The sequence below is a fragment of the Nicrophorus vespilloides genome, unplaced genomic scaffold (assembly GCF_001412225.1).
Source record: "Nicrophorus vespilloides isolate i.1.1-1 unplaced genomic scaffold, Nicve_v1.0, whole genome shotgun sequence".
Lineage (NCBI taxonomy): Eukaryota > Metazoa > Arthropoda > Insecta > Coleoptera > Silphidae > Nicrophorus > Nicrophorus vespilloides.
In genome coordinates, this window is record NW_017095875.1 from 30,739 (window position 1) to 51,202 (window position 20,464).

General features: G+C 34.6%; 1 protein-coding gene across 5 annotated transcripts in view; it reads right to left on the bottom strand.

Annotated features, from left to right (window-relative positions):
- LOC108567427 (paired box protein Pax-5) overlaps positions 1–1,731 on the bottom strand; it is a 30,395-nt gene extending 28,664 nt beyond the window's left edge. For all 5 annotated transcript variants that reach the window (XM_017927931.1, XM_017927914.1, XM_017927904.1 and 2 more), the window contains exon 1: positions 1,117–1,731. In XM_017927931.1, coding sequence (XP_017783420.1) covers positions 1,117–1,246 — 130 coding nt within the window. In that variant the 5' untranslated portion in view covers positions 1,247–1,731. The remainder of the gene's footprint in view (positions 1–1,116) is intronic.
- Between the last annotated feature and the right edge of the window lie 18,733 nt (positions 1,732–20,464).

Here is a 20,464-nt window from a genome sequence, read left to right on the forward strand (position 1 = left end):
TCTGTTTGATTGCTAAGATAAAACGAATTTAAATGATTAATTTCCTTCGTTAAAATAACTGCATTTCCTTGGTAAATACTCAGTAATTAGTTTAGTGGAAATCATTTGCTTAAATCACTAATTGTATATAATAATACAAGATAACTATTTAATATATATTTTTCATTTAATTTAGATTATTTTATTTAAAAATTCTGTTCTTTTAGAAAAAATCTGGTTAAAATAATTCTATATAATTTAAAAATATATTTTGCATCATTCATTATAAATATACGTTTCTTAGAAATGTAAAATGAAAATTTTAAAGTATATATTTAATGAAAATAGAAATTTTTAAATAAACACAAAACATAATTGGATTTGATCTATATTTTGAAATGAATGGAATTGATATTAATAAAAACATTGTGATAATTTTACAAATAATTACATATTAAAAATAGAAACATTAATTATAAATTATTACAAAGGAATATTCACAATAGAAACATATTAATAGAAAATAGATTATCTAATTGATAGAGATGATAATATTAAAAAAAAACTATTAGTGTATTATGTATAATAAACATGTAATATTTATTTATATATTTTTAAAGGAATAACATTTTTACGATATAATAATGTACTAAAAATAGCAGAGTTAATAATAATTATAATTTAAAAACAAGTAAAATAAATATATCAGTCTTTTGGTTGTCAATGACAACAAATGATTGCAATTGGTTTCTAACAACATTGAAGATTTTATCTTTAATCTTTTCAAATTAGATAATTGTAAATGATGTAGATTGGATTCAATGTCATTTAAACTGAATGACGATATACGTTGTAACTTGAATTAACTACAAAGTTATCGGCGTGTTGTGATCACATTATACATAATTAAAAGATTTAAATATTTATTTTGATTGGTTAGAATAAATCTGTTGATTAATGATTTAATGATTATTATGGATTGTATTGCATTTTTTCTTTAAGATGAAATTTGTGATTGATGTTGAGATGCAATAAAACTGTTGATATGTTTGTAGATTAATTTAGGTAGAGAACCTATGAGAGGTAATGATAGCATATGCAATGTTGGGAGAGAAAATGATGTTTGTTTGTTCTTACACGTATAGTATTCCATCATATTTTGATTGTAGCGGTATGCGGTTGTGAGGTCCATGGCCGCACCCGATGGCCTCAGAGATAGAAGAGTGGCCAAACTCGCGGTCTCCAGATTGCCAATTTCACTGCACATCCACTAAACGATTTCCCGGTGAAACGGTCTTTGAAGCATAGAAGAAGTCTCCAGGTAAGAAACTGTAGTATTACGTAGTATCACCAGAGAACTGAACTGCGTGTATTATCGGCCGCAACGCGAGGGAGGATTGTTGTTATTAGTTTATTGTTTGTTTGTTGTTGTTTGTTGTGAGAGGATAGCGACGCTTGCCGTCGGGATGAGACCGACGCCGCACAGTTTGGATGCAGGACTAACTGAGAAGGCAACGTCGAGTCCTGTCGCCGTGGGGCGGAGTCACATCCACCACAGAGTCACAGGATTGTGTGTCACAGCGGTTGCAAAGTCAAACTCGCTCGCCTCTTGACGCGCTCATTCCGCCTCGCACCCCTGGATGAACAAGGGATAAAATCGGCAAAGCATCATCGGACTCACGTCGCCGAAGAACAAACAACGTTACGTTGAATATACCAGTCATTCCCGGAATAATTTTCGAATCAATCAAAGCGCGCGATTAATTAGCATTCCCGACTGTTGCTTCTCATCGGTTCCATTCGATGATTCCAGAGTTATCTATCTCTATCCCTCTTGATGTAGTCCTTATTGTTTATTAGCATATCCGCTCTTCTTGTTTCGTATCTTTCTTTGCTACTTCTTTACGCTATTCTTTTTTTTTCACGGGTTCGGTTGACTTTAAGTTAATCTGAGGTGGAAGGCATTAGGGGGTAGGCCGGATGCGTTTAGGGGTAGCGCTTGCGCTGCCGTCGACCGCCGGCCCACCGGGCGCCCATTGGTGGTTTTCGAGTGATCGCGGGCGGCGAGCGCATGCGTCCCGCCCCCAACCCCTCCTGTCACGATCGTCCCCCCGTTTCCCCCATTCCCGTTTTCCGTTGTTCCTATAATTACCACCGCATCTTCTCTCTCCTCCGGCACTTTTGGCTCGGACTTCGTCGCGGCCGTCCGTTTCAGCTTACGCAACACCACGCGCGACTATTTATCGCACGCACAAAAAATGCGAAACCCGATCTTCATTAGCCGCAAATTCCCCCCTTTCAACAATAAATGACATACCTTTACAATACATCCCTGATTATGTTTTGTATACTGAGCAAACTGATTCACACATTAATATTTACTGTATACATTTCGCACACGAAAATAACCATCTCAACCGTTACTCAATTCATTTGATCCGAAGCTTCCAAATCCTTTATATTTTCAGTTTTAATTAAATCTAAAATTATACCATAAAACTTAAATTGTTTATTAAGAAAAAAAGTATCAAGTAAGATCCACTGTGGTTATTGCTTTAAAAATAACTGTTTTTATTTGATTAAAGCTACCTTTTAGTAAATTTGACAATAATTTGATACAATGTTAAATGTAAATTTAAAAAAACAAAACATTCCGTTATATGAAAAATAAGTAATATTACTCAATTAACCATTACTATTATTTTGTTTGTTCTTGTTCTATAAAATAATTTCTATAAATGTATTAAAGTTTAAAGATACATATTATGAAGTTATTTATAATATTGTATTTAAAATTAATATATATAAATAAATGTAAATAGATAATTCATATAATTAAATGTAATCAAAGTAACTAAGAAGATTTTATTATTTTTTTGAAACAAATCATGTAGCTTTCAAAAAATGGTGGAACTATTGCATATGTATATTTAAATGCGTATTTGTTACAAGGTTTCTCTCATAAGTACTAGATACGTGTGTATTTTTTTATTAATAAAAAAAGTAAGCATCGCACCAAGCTACAATCAGAATTGTGGTTGAACCTTTAGCTTTATTATTTATTATCAATATATTTGTTATAATCAGAATTAAATTGACTAGGACTGAGTTATATATTCAAAATTAATGAACTAAATAACTGAAAAAAAGTGATTGAACTGATGTTTATATTCACGAATATTCCTTTGGACCGCCGCAACTTTCTTTTCATACCTAAGAATTTCCACACGTTAAAAATGATTTTTAATAACCATTTTTTTGCCTGGCTCTTTCACGTGCCCATGTACACGATACACAGGTACCACAAGAAGGAAGAAGAAAAAAAGAGCACACACATAATATGGATCAGAACATAATTTCACGCATGGAGTGATCAATCAAAATCCAATTTTTGTCAAGTCCAAAATATGTCTATCCATTCTTCTCTCCTCTCTTCAATATATTCCTTTCTCTCTCTATATCAACAAGAGTTTTCATAGGCGAGTTATTATTACGATTTCTATTAAATAGATTTATGTTCCCTATATTTTTTATGCCATCTTCAGCATTCATACATTTGCTGTCATTTGCCAAATGATATGTATATGAATCTGCGGGATGAGGGAGAAGGGACGGTTTTGCTTTTGAAGCGCGGATTTATGCACACGCAAAGTGTGCTTTGATCTTCACAAAGGATAAAACCGCACACTCTCTCGCGCGTTCGCTCCCTTTGGGACCCTCAAACAACAAACCCCTACACAAAAAAACTCACTTATTAAGGGAAAGGGAAAACAAAATGCACGAACAAATTACTACCGATTAAAACCGCGAGGATTCCGAGCGAAAACTAAAAACCTATACCCCGATCGATCTTTCGAAGGCACAGGAGAGCTCCCACTCTACGTGATTATTTTTATTTTTTTTCTTTCTTTCGCGAAATCCGATATCCGAAGATTTCCTTACATTCCTCTCACACCGTATCAATTGCGTAATTACATAATTCGAATGTTGCTCCAGGATTTGCACTTTAGATTCCGGTGGGGAAGGAAGCGCTTGAGGGAAAGAGTGTCGGAAGAAGAAAAGAAAGAGAGAGTAAGAAGAAAAAAGAACGTCAGGCGCAGCCAAAATGACGGCAATAAATTCGCTTCCTGAGAAATGATACTAATTTATTTGGCAATTCCAGCAGTGAAAACTACCCTCGTTGAATTAAGAAAAGCTCGCGCCCTTTTATCCAGCCTCTTTGCCGTCAAAAGGAAAGTAACGGGCGTAGGAGAAATCATTTCGATTTTCTGCACAGGAAAAAGTGTTCGCTTTTTTTTTCTTTCATTTTCTTGTTATTGTTTGTTTTGTTGCACATTTATTTTGTCGCCGAAGTTTCCTTCAGCAGAACGTGTATTTATGGGCAGTGTCGAGATCCCAGAAGAAATCGATATCGATCGGAATGAAATCGATATGTTCGATATCGCGTGTGCTCTGGGAATGAATGGAACGGCCCATTCACAAATAATCTTCTCGTCTCGTCCTCAACCTCTTCGGAAACCACATCCAAGCGAGACCGCAAAGTGGATGGAAACAATTACGCCAATTGTTTATTTTTTCCTTTCCGTCTTCTTCCTCTCCTTCTGCTATTATTGATATTTTGGTTAGCCAGTGTAATGGGGGTGAGCCTTGTGACTCAATGTTGTGTCTTCGGTAATATAGTAATGCATTTCACCTGGATTGCATTATTTAGTTAAATGAATGAAGAGGAAAAATGAAGTGAGCGAAACGCTCGATTGAACCCGTCCACCATTGTGCTCGGATCAAAAGCGATGTTATGACTTTTGTCCCCGTGTTTTTTTCCGTAACCCCAATCCACCATTACATTATTATTGTCGAGGACAAAGCGGAATCAATCTACGAATTGTTTAATCTTTTTAACCAAAATATATTATAATATAAACTAACTTTCTGTGAAATGAAATAAAAATAGTATTTATTTTTATATGTAATTATTATTATTCATATGATAAACGTGAATGATCAGCAGAACTCTACGGTTTGTCTTCTCTTGCTGTTTGGGGAAATTGATGCTAAGGGAAAATGATATTTCCACGCGGGCGATGATTGATGAGGACGTCGGCCGCCATTTCGGGACGAATTTGTCCCAACGTCCTCACGGGATTGCGCCCGTCCCCAGCCTCATCCGAGTCCACCCCCTCGTCCTCATTTGCATACCGAAAATCCTTACATTAATAGCGAACGCACGCAAAACTCTCCGCAGATACGGGCCCGCAAATCCATCGCATTTGTACACGTTTCTACACATTAACGGCATCATCGTTATTTCCTATCATCCGGGATTATCTCCACTTAATTCCATTTTTTGATATTGATGACAAGATTAGCATTAGTGACTTTAAAACTAACTTTAAAGAACCAATGTGCAGTCAACTTATATCTTATTTCCTTGATTTATTAGCTATATTTATATTTTGTTATAAGAGCAGAGAAAACTACGTTTATTGAAAATACAATATATAAGATTTAAATTAATGAAATTAAGAATAGGAAGAAATGGCTTATATAACTAAATTGTATTTTATCAGATTCACGAATATTGATTGTATTACGTAAGGTTTTCTTTAAATTTATTAAAGTTTATTTTAAATTTTCATTAAAATGGGTTCGAACGTAATATTTTTGTCCGCTATATTTATTTCATAATAATATAGTTTTATTTCAAAGGTAAAAAGTATTAATATTAATTATGTAAGAAGAAAATCTTTTTCTTACGAAATAAATTTGTGTTAGAAAGATTAAAGCTACTTTTAAGAAGTTGTAATGGTAACAAGTTGTATTATGTTTTAGAATTCTTGTGATTCTTCTTTTTTGTGTTCATTGTGGTAGTAGACTGAGGTGGAATTAATTTATTTATTTGCAATTTTCGGAATGTCGTTTGTATGCAGCGCGACTGGGCTTGCATGCTGCATGCATTTGCGGAGAGAAGGAAAGTCGACTGTATTTCTGGTCGACTGGTCCGTAGTTGGACCATTTATCATTCCCTGACGTGTCGTAATACTATGATAATATTGTACACATACGCTGCACAGTCTCCAGGCCAGAGGGCAATTTTTACTAAGCAGATTACAATATCAATCTTTCGCCGCCCTCGCCCCGACGAAAAGTATCAGCACAGTCCTCCGCATCTGCACACACACATCTATCTACCTACATCGCGCCATCCGCATTACTTTCACCGAGAACTCTTCGCCTCGACGATCCACCCATGCATCAGGACGAATTCCAGGTGGAAATTAACTTTGTCTAATCAAGCCCATATGTTTTGTACAAGAATGGAGGAAAGCGAGGCATTTTCAGCAAGTTCTTATTTAATGCATCTTAGCTTATATATTCAGAAGATAATCCTATAAATCCTAAGCAAAAAAAATGTACTGAAGATTTATAGGATTCTCTCAAATTTCATTTTGATTATTAAGTAATGTATTTAATAAAACTATGGATAGTAAATTTAATTTATTATTTGTGTTTATAAAAGTTTATTTTATTGTCATGTCAAAGAATCAACAGTTACTAGGAAAACATTAAAATGTATTTGTATTTGTTGCGTTTTCTTATTTCTATTTTGTAACATAAAAGTGTAAATCAAACAGTTTTGAGTTAAAATAAACAATTGAAGATAACTAAATTGGCTGATACTCCTTCTTATGGATTTTCAGAAAGTTCAATGACTAAATGTTGATTGGTAGTAAGAATATAATGAAAGATATTCATTTACTTTGAAGAAGAGTCTATTGATAAAACTATGCGATTGAACACCAAAGGCATCATTGTATTTTTATTTTCTGTGTAAGTTGTGATGTGCGGAGGTTGTGGAAGCGGAGTACGACGAAAATATGCGCACTCCATCATATCCCGAAATGTGTATTAGCTCTTCATGCATATGTGCATTCGTAGCGGACTTTTTCCACGCTCCTCTCCGACGCCGGCTCCCATAAATTTCAGTTTTAGAATCGCGCCCGCTGTTTATATAACTCATGCCCTGTCAGCGGATCCCCATTATTTATAGAAACGCGCGCGCCCGTTCGCATCTCAAATACGTTATTTTCACCTACATTTAATTACAAACAAAAATTCAAAATGCGAGCAACAACAAAAAAAAATAGTTCCGAATTCCAGATACCAACATTGCTGTTGTTGTTGCGCGCACGCTTCTTTTTTATTGCTGTTGTTGTTGCTCGTTCTGTTTGTTTCTGGTGGGTTCCGGGAGGCGGCGCTGGAACGCCGGAGTCATTAATTATGCAATTAGTCGGGTGGTGAGCGAACCTGTGTGGTCCGTTTGTCGCTCCGTTTGCCAAGAGCCGACGGTGCGTGTCTTCAACCCTCTTCGGAAAACGGAAGAAAAAAATATGGAAAAAGGACGACGGGAGGCAACATCAAATACCGACAGATTACTCACCCACACCTTTGGCTCAGCTCATTTATTAACTCTCAACATTGCACACATATCAAACGTCAACCAATCGCAGAGTTTCTCAAACTTTACCAAGTTATTCATTGATAGTCTATATTTATGATATATAAATATTACAGAATACGCATGTATCACTTGCCGAGTAACAATTACAAGTACTTACAAAGTACTCAATTTGAATTATGTTATAAAGACAATATATTAATGGCATTAAATTTTATTGATAAACTTTGAATAAAGGTAATTCGCATTCATATGTTTAATCACATACAAAGGTAACACTACATAATATTTGACAAATAAGAAATACAAGTACTTGCGTCCGTCATTTGTACCAACTGTTTAATATGGAATCTAATAACAATGAAAGTGGATTTGATGCGGTAATTTCAAACTATGATGGGATGAGTAGTTAACAGACATGTATGTGTCATTTGACGTATAGTGTGAATGTAACTAAACATATCACTTGAAGCTCTCCATCTTTCATAAACATCGTGAACTTTGACGTTGTTTTTATACAAAACTCGCAAGTAAAAGTCTGTATTTAAAAAAAAGAATATTTAAGAAAATGTTTATAATAATTAATTTCATATAAATTATAAATAAAACACTGTATAATCAACTAAGTNNNTAATATGATGTATAGGAATGTATAAAGTAATATCAATTTATAAAATATAAGATTTGTTGGATTAATATATTTCAACACCATAAACTAGGACTATAATCATTTAATAGGAAAACTGCTGATACATACAGGTGCTACTAAGAATCAATAACACTTCCGTTCTTTTTCTTGTTAATATTTATTGTAATGAATATACTTATGAGTACACTTTTAGTATCGCTCAGTATATTAAAGTTACAACACTACGGAAAGTTAATCTCGTTGACCGGCGAGATATTTAATTGAAGTTTTTATTAATTGGCTTTGATTAACGAAAGCCGCCTTTGTAAATAATCAATTAAATATAATCTATAACTGGATCTATACGTACGGCTCAAACGCTAATTAATTATCCCACTCTTTCTCTCTGTTTATCACAAGTGAAACGCGTTTTCCATTCTTTCCGTTGTTGTCCGTTGTAGTTGTTTCTCTCTGTCCTTTTTTTTGTGTGTTGTTTTTTTGTTGTTGTTGGTCGTCTCATGTTGGTCGCCCGGCACGAGTGTACGTAATATCCGAGGGTACGAAAGCATCAATAATATAAAAACGGCCTGATGTCGGTTGACATTTAGCTCTAAAGGGCAGCTTTTATGAATTATGGCTGAAATGTTACGCAGACCTGAACCAAATCTTTGGCAATTTTACAAAATACGAAAAAAGCGAGAGCGATTTCGCGAAGAAAACAAAAAAGAATTATTACGTTTCAGACCAATAATTAAATAATACCAATGTTTATTTTTATACTATTATTGACTTTTAATAAAATATTTGCAATAACTTCTCTATATAATATAAGAATCTATTAAATAAAAAGTTTTAAAAGATCGAATTTGGAGGTTTACTGAAAAATACAAGAGATTATATTCACATACAAAGAAACTTATAGAAATTAAGTTTAAATTAATTGTAGTTAATCTGATTGTCATATACTAGAGTTTACTTAATATCCTTTTAATGATACTTTTAAATAAACTTACATGTTGTAAACAAATTACTTTAAATTAGTATTATTCTATTTTTTTTGGTTTACACGCTGTATCAAAACTGTACGTTTGTAGTGAACTCTGAGTTGTCCTTATTAATATTATTAACATTACTGCTTCCATTTCCATTGCCGCCTGCGAGGAGAAACGCTCGTGCAATAATAACAGTTTTTATTATTGAAATCATTACGCGTTTTTCTGTTTGTAATTGAACTTTCTAATCGCCAGATCCTTTTATTTAATACCAAACTAAATCGAAACGAGCCGACTAAATAGAATTATACAAGAAAGACAGAGAGAAAGAAATGAAGAAAAAAAAAACAACGGCACAAATACACTCGACGCTAACCGAAGTATAAGAACAGCAACACTGACTTTGATCCAAATGATTGTACCTCGTGCTCCATATTATGTTCATACTTATTGTATATTTCGACAAGTTTCTTTTCGATTACGTTTCTTATTCATAATAATTGATCATTAATAATCGTAATTATTAAATAAAATATTTTAATTGGAATTATGTTACAATTTAAAGTTTGTAGAACTTGAGTCTCTACAACTCATTTTGGTTATGTACTTCAAACACAGAAAAATCAAAGTATTAACTGTTAGATATGAAATTTAAAAAAAAATCATATAGTTAATGATCTTTGGATTTAATAATTAGTTCTTGTTTTATCAATCTTTCTATAAAGTAAAGAACAAATTAAATTCTAAATTAAAATTTTGATGAAATTTCAATTTGATTAAGATCTTTGTTTTCAGATAACTCTCCCAATAAACTAGATTTCTTTTAAGTTTTAGAAACTTCTTTGAAGTTTCAAACAGAGGAAGAAGATTTGCTTGGTCGATTGTAGTGGACGATGAGTTTGTGCACGGTGGCTCGACCTAGCGGCTTCAGGTTGGAACTGCAGAAGCGTGAAATGTGGACGCGGATGGGCAGCTGCGAAAAGCACTAAACCCACGAACAGATTTTCAATTTTTTTTTCATCACGCGTACTTTTCTCACCTGAAATTTGAGCAACCGGTAGCCTTCCACCTGCGATTTTCGATTCAACTCAATCAATCCATGCGCCAAAACCAAGACAAAAAAAAATAAATAAGTAGCAGCCGAAGAATTCGCCTCGGGACGCAATTAATTCCACTAAATCGAATTATGATAATTGTTTAATAATCTTTTGATTAACGAAGCACACACATACAAAAAAACGATTATTTATATATATATAAATATAAATCTACGTATAATGAAGCATTAAGAGTTTCCTAATTAATTTTCTGTCTCGTTTTCTCTGTGAGCAGCAGTGAGTCGTAGCTTCGGGATATTTGCCGTCGTTTAACAAGCTATAATTTCGCATCCCAAATTTTCGTTTAAAGAGCCGCCATAAATTATTATAATTCCAGCTCATTACCTTGCGTTTCGTGTCTTTTTTTGCTTTTCCGTTCGGTCTCCTACACGCAAATTAATTCATTACCTATTTTTTTTTTCATGCTGCGAAATTATCTTGGAAACAAGACCAATTTCTCTATAATGCTATTAGAGTCTTATACATTCTCGATATAATCGAATTACACCTTTTTAGATTTATGAAAATACATTAAACGGAGTTAGTTAGTAGTGATTTAAAATTTTATAAAATAATAAATTAAATTTCATATAGAATATAGAATTTAAAAGGTTAATTTAATAAGACGAGCTGTGTGAATTTTAAAAACGTTCTGGAATGCGTAGAATGGGAATATTGGCCAACAAGTCTGATCTTGCGACGGAAGCATAACGAAGTTTAATTGGAATCCGGCCGTGATCCGAAACAGTTTCAACTTTAATTAGCGCAGGACTTTTCCATCGGATGTTCCGCGAAAAGCGTCAATTTTTTGTTGTTGCTATTGGTTGTTGCCGTAGCAAGCAAGAGCTGTCTTGCTGCCGTTGCTTTCGTACTTCAGATCTTCTGGCCTAGCTTCTGCACATTTTTTCCTGCATAATGAGGAACGGACCGATTCCTGTTCCAATTCATGTTTGCATGCATGCAAATTCATAAAATAAATTAACCGCCGTCCGCGCGATGAAGACGAAGAAGAAAGTTGCTTCGGTGAGCGATTTTTTAATTGTCCGTTTCAGAAACACACTCGCAACATACACAAAGCGAATTAAAAGCGTTCCTCCTCTCTCTTTGAGTTTTGCGAAAGAGAAATTCCAAATGCAAAACGCACGCAAATAGGTAAATAAATAAACGGATGAATCACCGCTTCCGCGTCGGCGGTCCCGATTCGAATTTGGCGCGCTTTTGCCGTTTTAGATGCATCAGCCGCGGTTGAATCCCTTGGACTTTCTTTTTGGAAATTGCGATCGAGGCGAGATGTGTAACTATAAATTTTACGAAACCCGCATGATGTTGGCGTCTGCAAGGCATTATTTTCATCGCGCTCAAAATAAGGCCACGCAGCGAAGTTATTAATTATATTAATTGTTGCATTAGAAATCGGCTGCAAGCGCGCACTCCGCATCGGGATTGGATTTGGAAAAGCCTTGAGATCTGGCTAGGAAACAATGCAATCGCTGTTTCGATTCGAAGTGAATTGGAATGAAGATGGAAAATTAACAACAGCACGAACAATTTCGAACCTACGAAAAAAAAATAAAAGAAGCAAACTCGATTCCACATTTTCCCATGCTTAGTCGTTGCGTAAGCTTCGCGGAATTCCTAAACAGAGGGAAAGGATCAAGAAAAAAAAAAGAAGAGAAAAGGAAGCAACTTATGATTAACAATAAATTCTATTAATGCATCGTCCATCTGTTTATGTTGCAAAACGCAAAGTAATCGAAACTCTCTCTCTCCGCATAGGAAGGAAACCATTTTCCATTTCGAGCAGAAAAATCCAATTAGAGCAGGCTAATTGCATTCCCTGGATGCATCCAGCAACCCCCGTGAAATCGTGGACGTGGCGCCATCTGTGGCTTCGAGGCGCAAGCAGGAAGCAAACGGGGCGCAAAAAAAATCAATTATTTTGTGCGCTCACCACAATCATTCCAGATTGCGATAATTATGCCGCTTTATGAGTGAGTAATAATATCTCGATGCAATTCTTTCTCTCCTTCAATTATTATTTTTTTATTCTTCCGTAATTTCCTGACTCACTTACATAATTCGAAGTCTGTTGAAAAGGAGATGGACGAATTGAATATTTTATACTTTTTAATTGTTTTGCGATCGTTCCCGTGTGTAAATAAGTGCGGTCGTTTCCCGGATTTTTCGGGACAGGAAGTCGTTCCGCGATCGTCGGCTTCCGGTCCTCGTTATTATGGATAAATCACCGCGCAGAGCATCACCGATGTTATTAGGCTTAATTTTAGGAAACGCAATCCCGTACGAATTTCGTTAATTTAATTTAATTATCTATTTATTACTGAGGACAGACACGACTAAAAAAACATCAATGTCCAGTTGGAAACGAAACCAGATAATAAATAGAACAAGAAAGTGTGCTTTCACATAAAACATATAATTATTGAAATCTACATTTTACATTTATTAAAAATTATTTTTCTATTTATTTATCTTGATTCTAAAATGTGTTTGGCCCTTTGTAGCAGATCAATTTGTTCTTTTTTTTAATTTCTAGTTATATTATGTTTTTTTTTTGAGTATGTAGAATGATTTGTTACAATAAATGTTATTTTTATTGTTATAAATTGTTTAAATTTTGTATTTTTATTATAGTTTGTAACTGTTAATCATCAATAATATTCTATTATATTGAATATACAAGTGTATCAACTATTATAGCTTAAATTGAAGGTTGATAACAGTGAAATTAAAGTGATAGTTGCATTTACGTACAGCTTCAGAATAATGTTGACAACATTTAGTTGGTTCAACTGATAGATTACATAAATATATTATTATTTATGGTTCAATTATGGCAGTGATTGATTGAAACATTTACATAATAATTATAAAATTACATGGATTGGGAATATACCTAAATATTATACATATGATTTTTTTAATACTATAAGAAAAAAATGGCTATTGTACAAAAATGATTTCACTTTTTTTTTAGATCAAAATAAATTATGTAAACAATATTTAGGTCTTCCGTTTTTTTATGTAAAGTATGAATAAATTGATTACACATCCAAGGATAAATTACTTTCAACATGCTACATTCAACATTAATAAAAGTTAACGTTGAAGTTCGTTAACATCATATTTTTAAACAAAGATGAACAATTTAATATTAGTAAAATAAAACATATTAAATAATGATGAACATTTTTTATGTAATTACTTTGTAATGAAGTCGTGTAAAATGTGTTTAAAATGTATTTGTAAAAAAATTAATATTGCTTTGAATGCAATGAATGTTTACAAAGTCATTATTTATCTAGAGTTTATTGAGTTTGTAGAATGTTAAGAAGATTTGAATGCGACATTTCATCGATTTTTCTTTGCGAGGAATAGAAAAAAAGTGGGTTCGGGAATGCAACGCAAATGGAAATAAATAATGTCGACGGTGCTAACGTGTACATAAGTAAAGTTGTCTATGCTAATTTAAACAAAGTATACTAACAGAATGGCAAGTAATGATAGTTTTATTCATATAATTTGCAGTAAATAAACATTCATGGATATTAGAATTTCTATTCCAGGCCATATAAGAGCGGTTGAACTACATGCGACTACCACGGCTCACACACACACACTCTCAACACATACACATGCAAACATACATACACACACACACACACAATCATTTCTGTGCTGCCTCTCAATCAGACTTTATTGTTATGGCCAGATAGCATTGACAATTCCAGAGATAAATCTGGTCCGGAGATAAACGACCCGAGATCACTTTTCTCTCTGCCTCCTCCTGAGCCACCGTAGCCGAACGTAGCGGCTTCTCTTCTCTCCTCTCTGACACAATTTTTCGGTTACTTAACGAGCGGCAAAATATAGCAAATTGAGCCCGTCACGAAACCCCGCAACAATTACTCTTACTTACGTTTCTTAATAGATAATAAGCCCACGAGAGAGTATCTCCGTTCTTTCCGAATACCTCAGCAATATGAATGGATCGGAGGACAATACACGAAAAGATCAACTTGCTCTTCGATATTATTGATACATACGTATAATTCTTTTCTGTCTTCTTTCTTCGGCGATTACATTTTATTTTTATTATTTTTTTTTCGGACGGGTCAGGGGTCACTAGAAAGTGAACCGTTCGTTCGCAATGCTTACACACAGTACATACGCTGAAAGAGAGACGCGAATAGCGAAAAGGAGATGGCGAACCGAAAGAGAGAACAAGCTGATTTATTATTTGACATGCATTTCAAGAGTTTCGCAACTTCACTTTCAATCTCTTCAAATCCGCCCGGCTACCATGATTGATACACTATTCGCGTGCAAAATTTCAACAATCCATAGAAAAAAAAGACAACTACAACAACGACTTTTTATTCATTTACATGTAAACATCATTACCGGGAACACTTTAGAAGCATTAACAAATCCGTAGGGTATAAACGTTTCAATGAGAATATAGGTCAATTTGAAGTGTATTTTAACGATTGCACACTTTTTTTTTATTTCTCTTCATTGCTGTCTATCACATAAAATTTAACAATAAAACACTATTAATATTGAATAAATATTACGTCATACACTTTTATTACCTAATGTCATTAAACTATTAAATAAATGACACCTCAATTAACAATACAAAATGTCACATATCCTGTCAAATTCTTATCAGATATAGTAACGATTACATACGATATTTATGTTTTTTTCATAAAATATACAATTTATAATTTTCGGTACTTGTCACAAATATTATGTAAAGACAACTTTAAACTCATTAACATTAAGCTAAGCAAAAAGACGACTCTTGAATTAGTATATAATTTCTAGTACTTGTTTCAAATATTGTAATGCAACTTTAAATCATCATCTAAAATATCAAAAACCATTACCATTAATCTACTATGAGCAGACTCTACAATAAAATAATATTAAGAATTCCATTAAAGACAGTACTTAAAGTCTATTTTCATGATTCATTGAAACATTTAGCTTTTCATTTTCTCGCGCATTAGAATCGTCCGAGTTATATAATCCTTCGTTGTTTCTTTTCTCTTTCGTTTGCCTGAACAAAACAGAAAAGACACTCACACACATGCCCAGTGTGAGATAACAACAACACCTCCATTGTGTACCATGGGAATCGAAATATAAGGTTAAGGTGATTTCCACTTGCCACTTTTAGTTTCCTCTAAGCTATTACTGCTTATAGAGACGAAAATAGTGAAAAAGAGAAGGATCGACTGCAACAGAAGCACGAAACGACAAACAAACGCGCGTTTATTTTTTTTGTTCGCATTAGCTTACAATGGGAATAAAAGCGAAAGAGCGAGACAACACAGTTGCAGGTAATTAATGCCGCATTTTCTGTTTCGCTTTTCATTACTCATATAAATTAAATTATGACTTAATTCTTTAATCCCGCGTTATGTTAATACTACGGATTCATTGTGAGGCTTTTCCCAATCCAACACTATTCAAACTGATTCTAATTGTAGATTAATTTATATGTGCGTATGTAAATGTTTGTACTTTTCATGTCCTGTATGCAAAATGAGTTTTGAATGAATACGATGCGGTTTCCTTGAGTATCGAATTTTTCAACCTATTAAATATACTATATTATATCCGTTTCAACATACTGAATTATTAACAAATATATTGAACAATATACTTCTTATAATTGAAGTTATTCTAAATTTTGAACAATTTAAATATAAATTATAGGAGATTATAAAATTATACGTTTATTAAAATCAGGATGTACTTCTTTTGCTTCTTAAAGAAAAGACAAATTAAAATAAACAACATTCTTCCCACAAACATTTACACCTTTCCCAGGATTATCATTTAGTGCTATAATTTTAAGATGACAGAATTAGATGCTTGACTACTTATTTCTTAAAAAAATACATTTTTTAATACAAATGTGAAATTTACTACGTTTAATATTTTTATTTAATTATCAATTGAGTGGGATGTGTATTTTTTGAAATGGTTGCAGGAAGCTGTATGCAAAGTTGTAATTCAATAGTCGGGAGGAATAAGTAAAGTTGATACATATTGCAAACGGCATCGGATAAGTAGTTCCAATGAATGGCCGTTTCTGAAAGTTATAACGCCTATCGAATTTCCGAACGTTATTGAATCCAATCGCAGGGACTGCAGTGCGCATACGGAGATGGCGGAAAAGGAAGATAAAACTGGCAAAAAGGACCATTAGTGCGAGGCTGGGCAATAAGTTTTATGGTTGTGTGCCGAGAGCGCAAAGACAACTTCGACACCCACAAGTGCACGTGTGCTTGCTGTTGCCATTCTGGCACTCTCTCTGTATACATACATACGTGTACATGTACATACACATACACCGTGTATTAAGTTCAATTGTAGGCCAAACTGGCCACGACTCTAAACTCTAAATCTAACTGCATACTACACACATACACACACACACGTAATACAGCGACCAGAAGCAGCTTCAGAAGTATTCGAATTTCCCTCATTCAAACAATCCATTTGCTCTTTTTTCGTAATAGCTATTTATTTATATTTTTGTCTACGTACATTTAAAGCGCACGTTGGAATGCGGGAAGTTGATTGTATTATGCACACTTTTACTCTTTCACATTTACAACTTTCTTAGAAAAAAAAATAGGTGATCCATGGCATTATTTACTTCTCATTAAAATAACAATGTAAATTCAATTATTTATTTAATTTATTACATTGTACGTATATTATTACAATTTCAATGAATGTCTATTAATTAATATGATAAAATTTAAACGAAATTTTAACGGCATAAGTAACTGATAAACAATATTTAGTTGTAGTTTTGAAGTATCAGTAAATTTAGGTGAGTAAACATAACTTATGAAGTAAACTAGCGTATACTGCACTTCTTTGTTTGAAGAGCATCGAGTAGTGTGTTTAAATAACAAAACTTTACAAAGTTATAACTATTAGTACTTCAATTTGATAATTTCAAACATGTATATTGAGAGAAGACAATTTATCACAGTTTTCTAACTTGCTCTAGCGATTATCAAGTATGACTAATATTCCGTTGTATAATTACTTTGATGAGATCTTAATATGCCTAGAGGATACATTAATGATGCGATTGTTGTTTTTTATTCGTTGTGTGTTATTTGTATACTGCAATGATAGGATGGATGTCTTTTGAAAGGTAAAAAAAGGAGAAATACATATAAATGCAGCGAGGAAAGGGCAATTTGTGTTGGATTTTGTGTCTGGTAGTAGTGACATTGAAAATTGAGAGTGGCTGAGAGAGTTAAAAGCTGAGAGCGGATGTTCATGCAGATCAAGTGTAATGATGGGAAGAGGCCCCCATTGTTGGGCTCGCATCCGTGGGACAAGTCGCGGCGGCGAAGAGACGTCCGACGGACGGACAGACACTGTTCTGCTGCCTTACTCACACAGAAAAACCGACCAACAACTGCAGCAGCACCAACAAACGCGAAGGAAGAGGCCGCATACCGAGAATGGAAGAAAGGGAAGAGTAAATCCAAGAAGGACTTTCCCACCACCGCTTTTATTATTTTATGTATTGTAATTAAGGGCCTGAAGACCCCGGCTCTTTATCTCGTCACACCAATCGACGCCTCATGGGATTATTATTTAAATCACACACAACACACCTTAATAACCCAATTTTTTCTACTCTGCAGCTTTCCCAAGCTCGATTCACATCTAAAAGTTAATATCTTTAGTAGCAGTTTGCTTTTTTTTATATTTGTTATTATTATCATCATTCTCCTTTTACGCCGTTGTGCAAACAATGTTAATTATATAAGTTTTTTATTGTTGTTGTTTCATTTGCCTGTTGTTTTATCGGCCCGAGCAGAATTTGTACCGTTCAGAGTGATTTTTATGGTAAAAAGTAGTTGCTCAACAGAAATTGGTTTTGCGGTTTACTACAAAAATAAAATAAGACCAAAGGAGCGCGCGGCAAAAGAAACGTTTTCGAAAAGCGAGACTTTTCGTGCTCGAAAAATATATTCGCTTGGCATGATGATGATGTTGGAGAGAAAGAGCTCGGGGATTGGTAATAGTAGTAGTAGATGATGTTGTGTTATGGTAGCTAGCGCAATAGTGTAATTACAATGTAATTGGGTTCGGCTGCGTTATTTTTGTTTGTCGAAGCTGCTCTCTATGTATGTGTGTGTGTATATATCTATATGTATGTATATATGTGTGTGTGTGAGTCGAAAGCATGCAAACCTAACAGTACCTAGGAACTATAAATCTGCGGATATCCCAAGCCGAGCGCGATTAGATATAGCATAAGCATAATTTTATTGCCTCGATGGTCTCGCCAATAAATTCGATATAATTATACGTTGGCGAACGGACTGACAAGTAATTTAAGGTTCTGTGCCTCGGCGCGTCTCCCAACCTATGACAAGCTATTTGCATTGCCGCGCGCTGCTTCTGATCCCGATAAATCCAATTCTCCAACCCCAAAACGAGAAAAGAAAAGCTTTCAATAAGAGCATGAGGAGCAACGCAACAGCATCAACAATAAAAAAAAGAGGATAACATGAATCATCTCCGGCCGTCATAATCGAATCGACAATTTGTCGACGAAAGGAGAGGAGAGACGAGAAAAACGCAGCCTTTGTTTATGCGACGGAATTCTCGCGTTCACAAGGATTAACAAAAACCGAGATTACGGCAAAGCCTCTCAAGGTCGGGCTCGGGAGGCTCCCAGCATTGTTTCTCTTCGGCTGAGGCAAAAAGTCCTTCTCCTTCACGTCGCTACGCTAATGCAAATGGGAATACGATGACATTGAGATTCAGTCCACCCACTTTGCTGTACGTTTGTTTGTTTATTTTCGTTTCATCTGAGCTCGATGTTTCCGAATCGGCTTCTGCCTTTTGTTAAAGGGATTATTTATGAAAATTGCCCGGATAAATTGTCTGCTGTGTGCAATGAGTAATTATATCTCGGTGAAAAGTGAGACTCGGTAATGCCATTAGCACTTATCTAAAGAGCGCCCCATTCAAACACACACATACTCATGCATACACTCTTCAGTCGGGAGAAAGAGTGAAAGAGAGACAGAGAGGTACACTTCATTACTACTACTGGTACTGCTACTACTACTGCAGCAGTAAGTACAACAACTCCACTCATGAGTAATTGATAGTGTGATTAAGATGTCGCTACTTGTACTCTCGGCCTTTATCACTGATTGATTGCCCGGCGACGATTTATTTATTAACTCATTCCACTCTCGGCACAACTCGAGTGTGAAAAGGATTCCCTCATCACCTCACCTCAACCGCGCTCATCCTAAAATCTCCCTCTGCGGAATCTCAATTTCCCCGGTTCCAATATTACTTATTTACATCAATGATAATCAATATCCATATTACGATTAACATGTTTTCACAAATCTTTAGCCTCAAGAAGGTTTTAATGACATAATTATAGAAAATAAGCAGAACTGTAGAAAGTTTTCTTCTTAACTGTCGCTTGTACGTGTCGCTTCAGTTGTGTATTTTACTTAGAAGTTATTTTAGATTATTTTTACATTTTTTTAGAGTGTATCAATTGAAATGTTTTGTATATTATGTACATATTGTACATAAAATGAACCATTGATCTAAAGATTGTCAAATCTCTAAATCACTTGAAGCACTTAAATTATGAGTTAGGAAAGAATAAAGCACAGTAGCCTACTTTGCACACGTTGAAGCCTAAAGCGATGCCTTTGTTTCATGCTTTGACAGTATTGTATTTAAATGTAAAGTATTGTAAATTGATAGATTATGTCGAGACTGTAAAATATTGATTAATATGGGTAGTTGGAACGGCAGAAGAATGCCTCTTGATAGTGATTAAATTCCTTATCATCGAATAGTGGGAAAAGTTTGGCTCGAGGGGTCCGAGCGTATGTCGATAGATACAGTTAGGATAGAGAAAAAGCAGGTTACCAAGTTTTCTAATGCGGGAGGTGGAGATCAGCTCTGGGCGAGGAATAAAAACAAGAAGGATGAAGGAGGTGTGCAAGAGCGGCAACAAAAGGAGGAAGGAAGGCCCCATCTCACGTCGATGGATTCGGCAAGATTACGGGCGAGGCCCCCCCGAATCCAGCAAACAGCGAACAACAAACAACACTTAATTGTTCATTGTCTTCGTTGCGCAAATCATTCATAAATCTTCCGTTTCGTTTAAAGTCCTCGATTGAATAATAAGCGAGTCAGGACGCGCCAGAGGACACGGAGCCAGCAGGAAATTTCTTATTATTGCGCAGATTGCAGT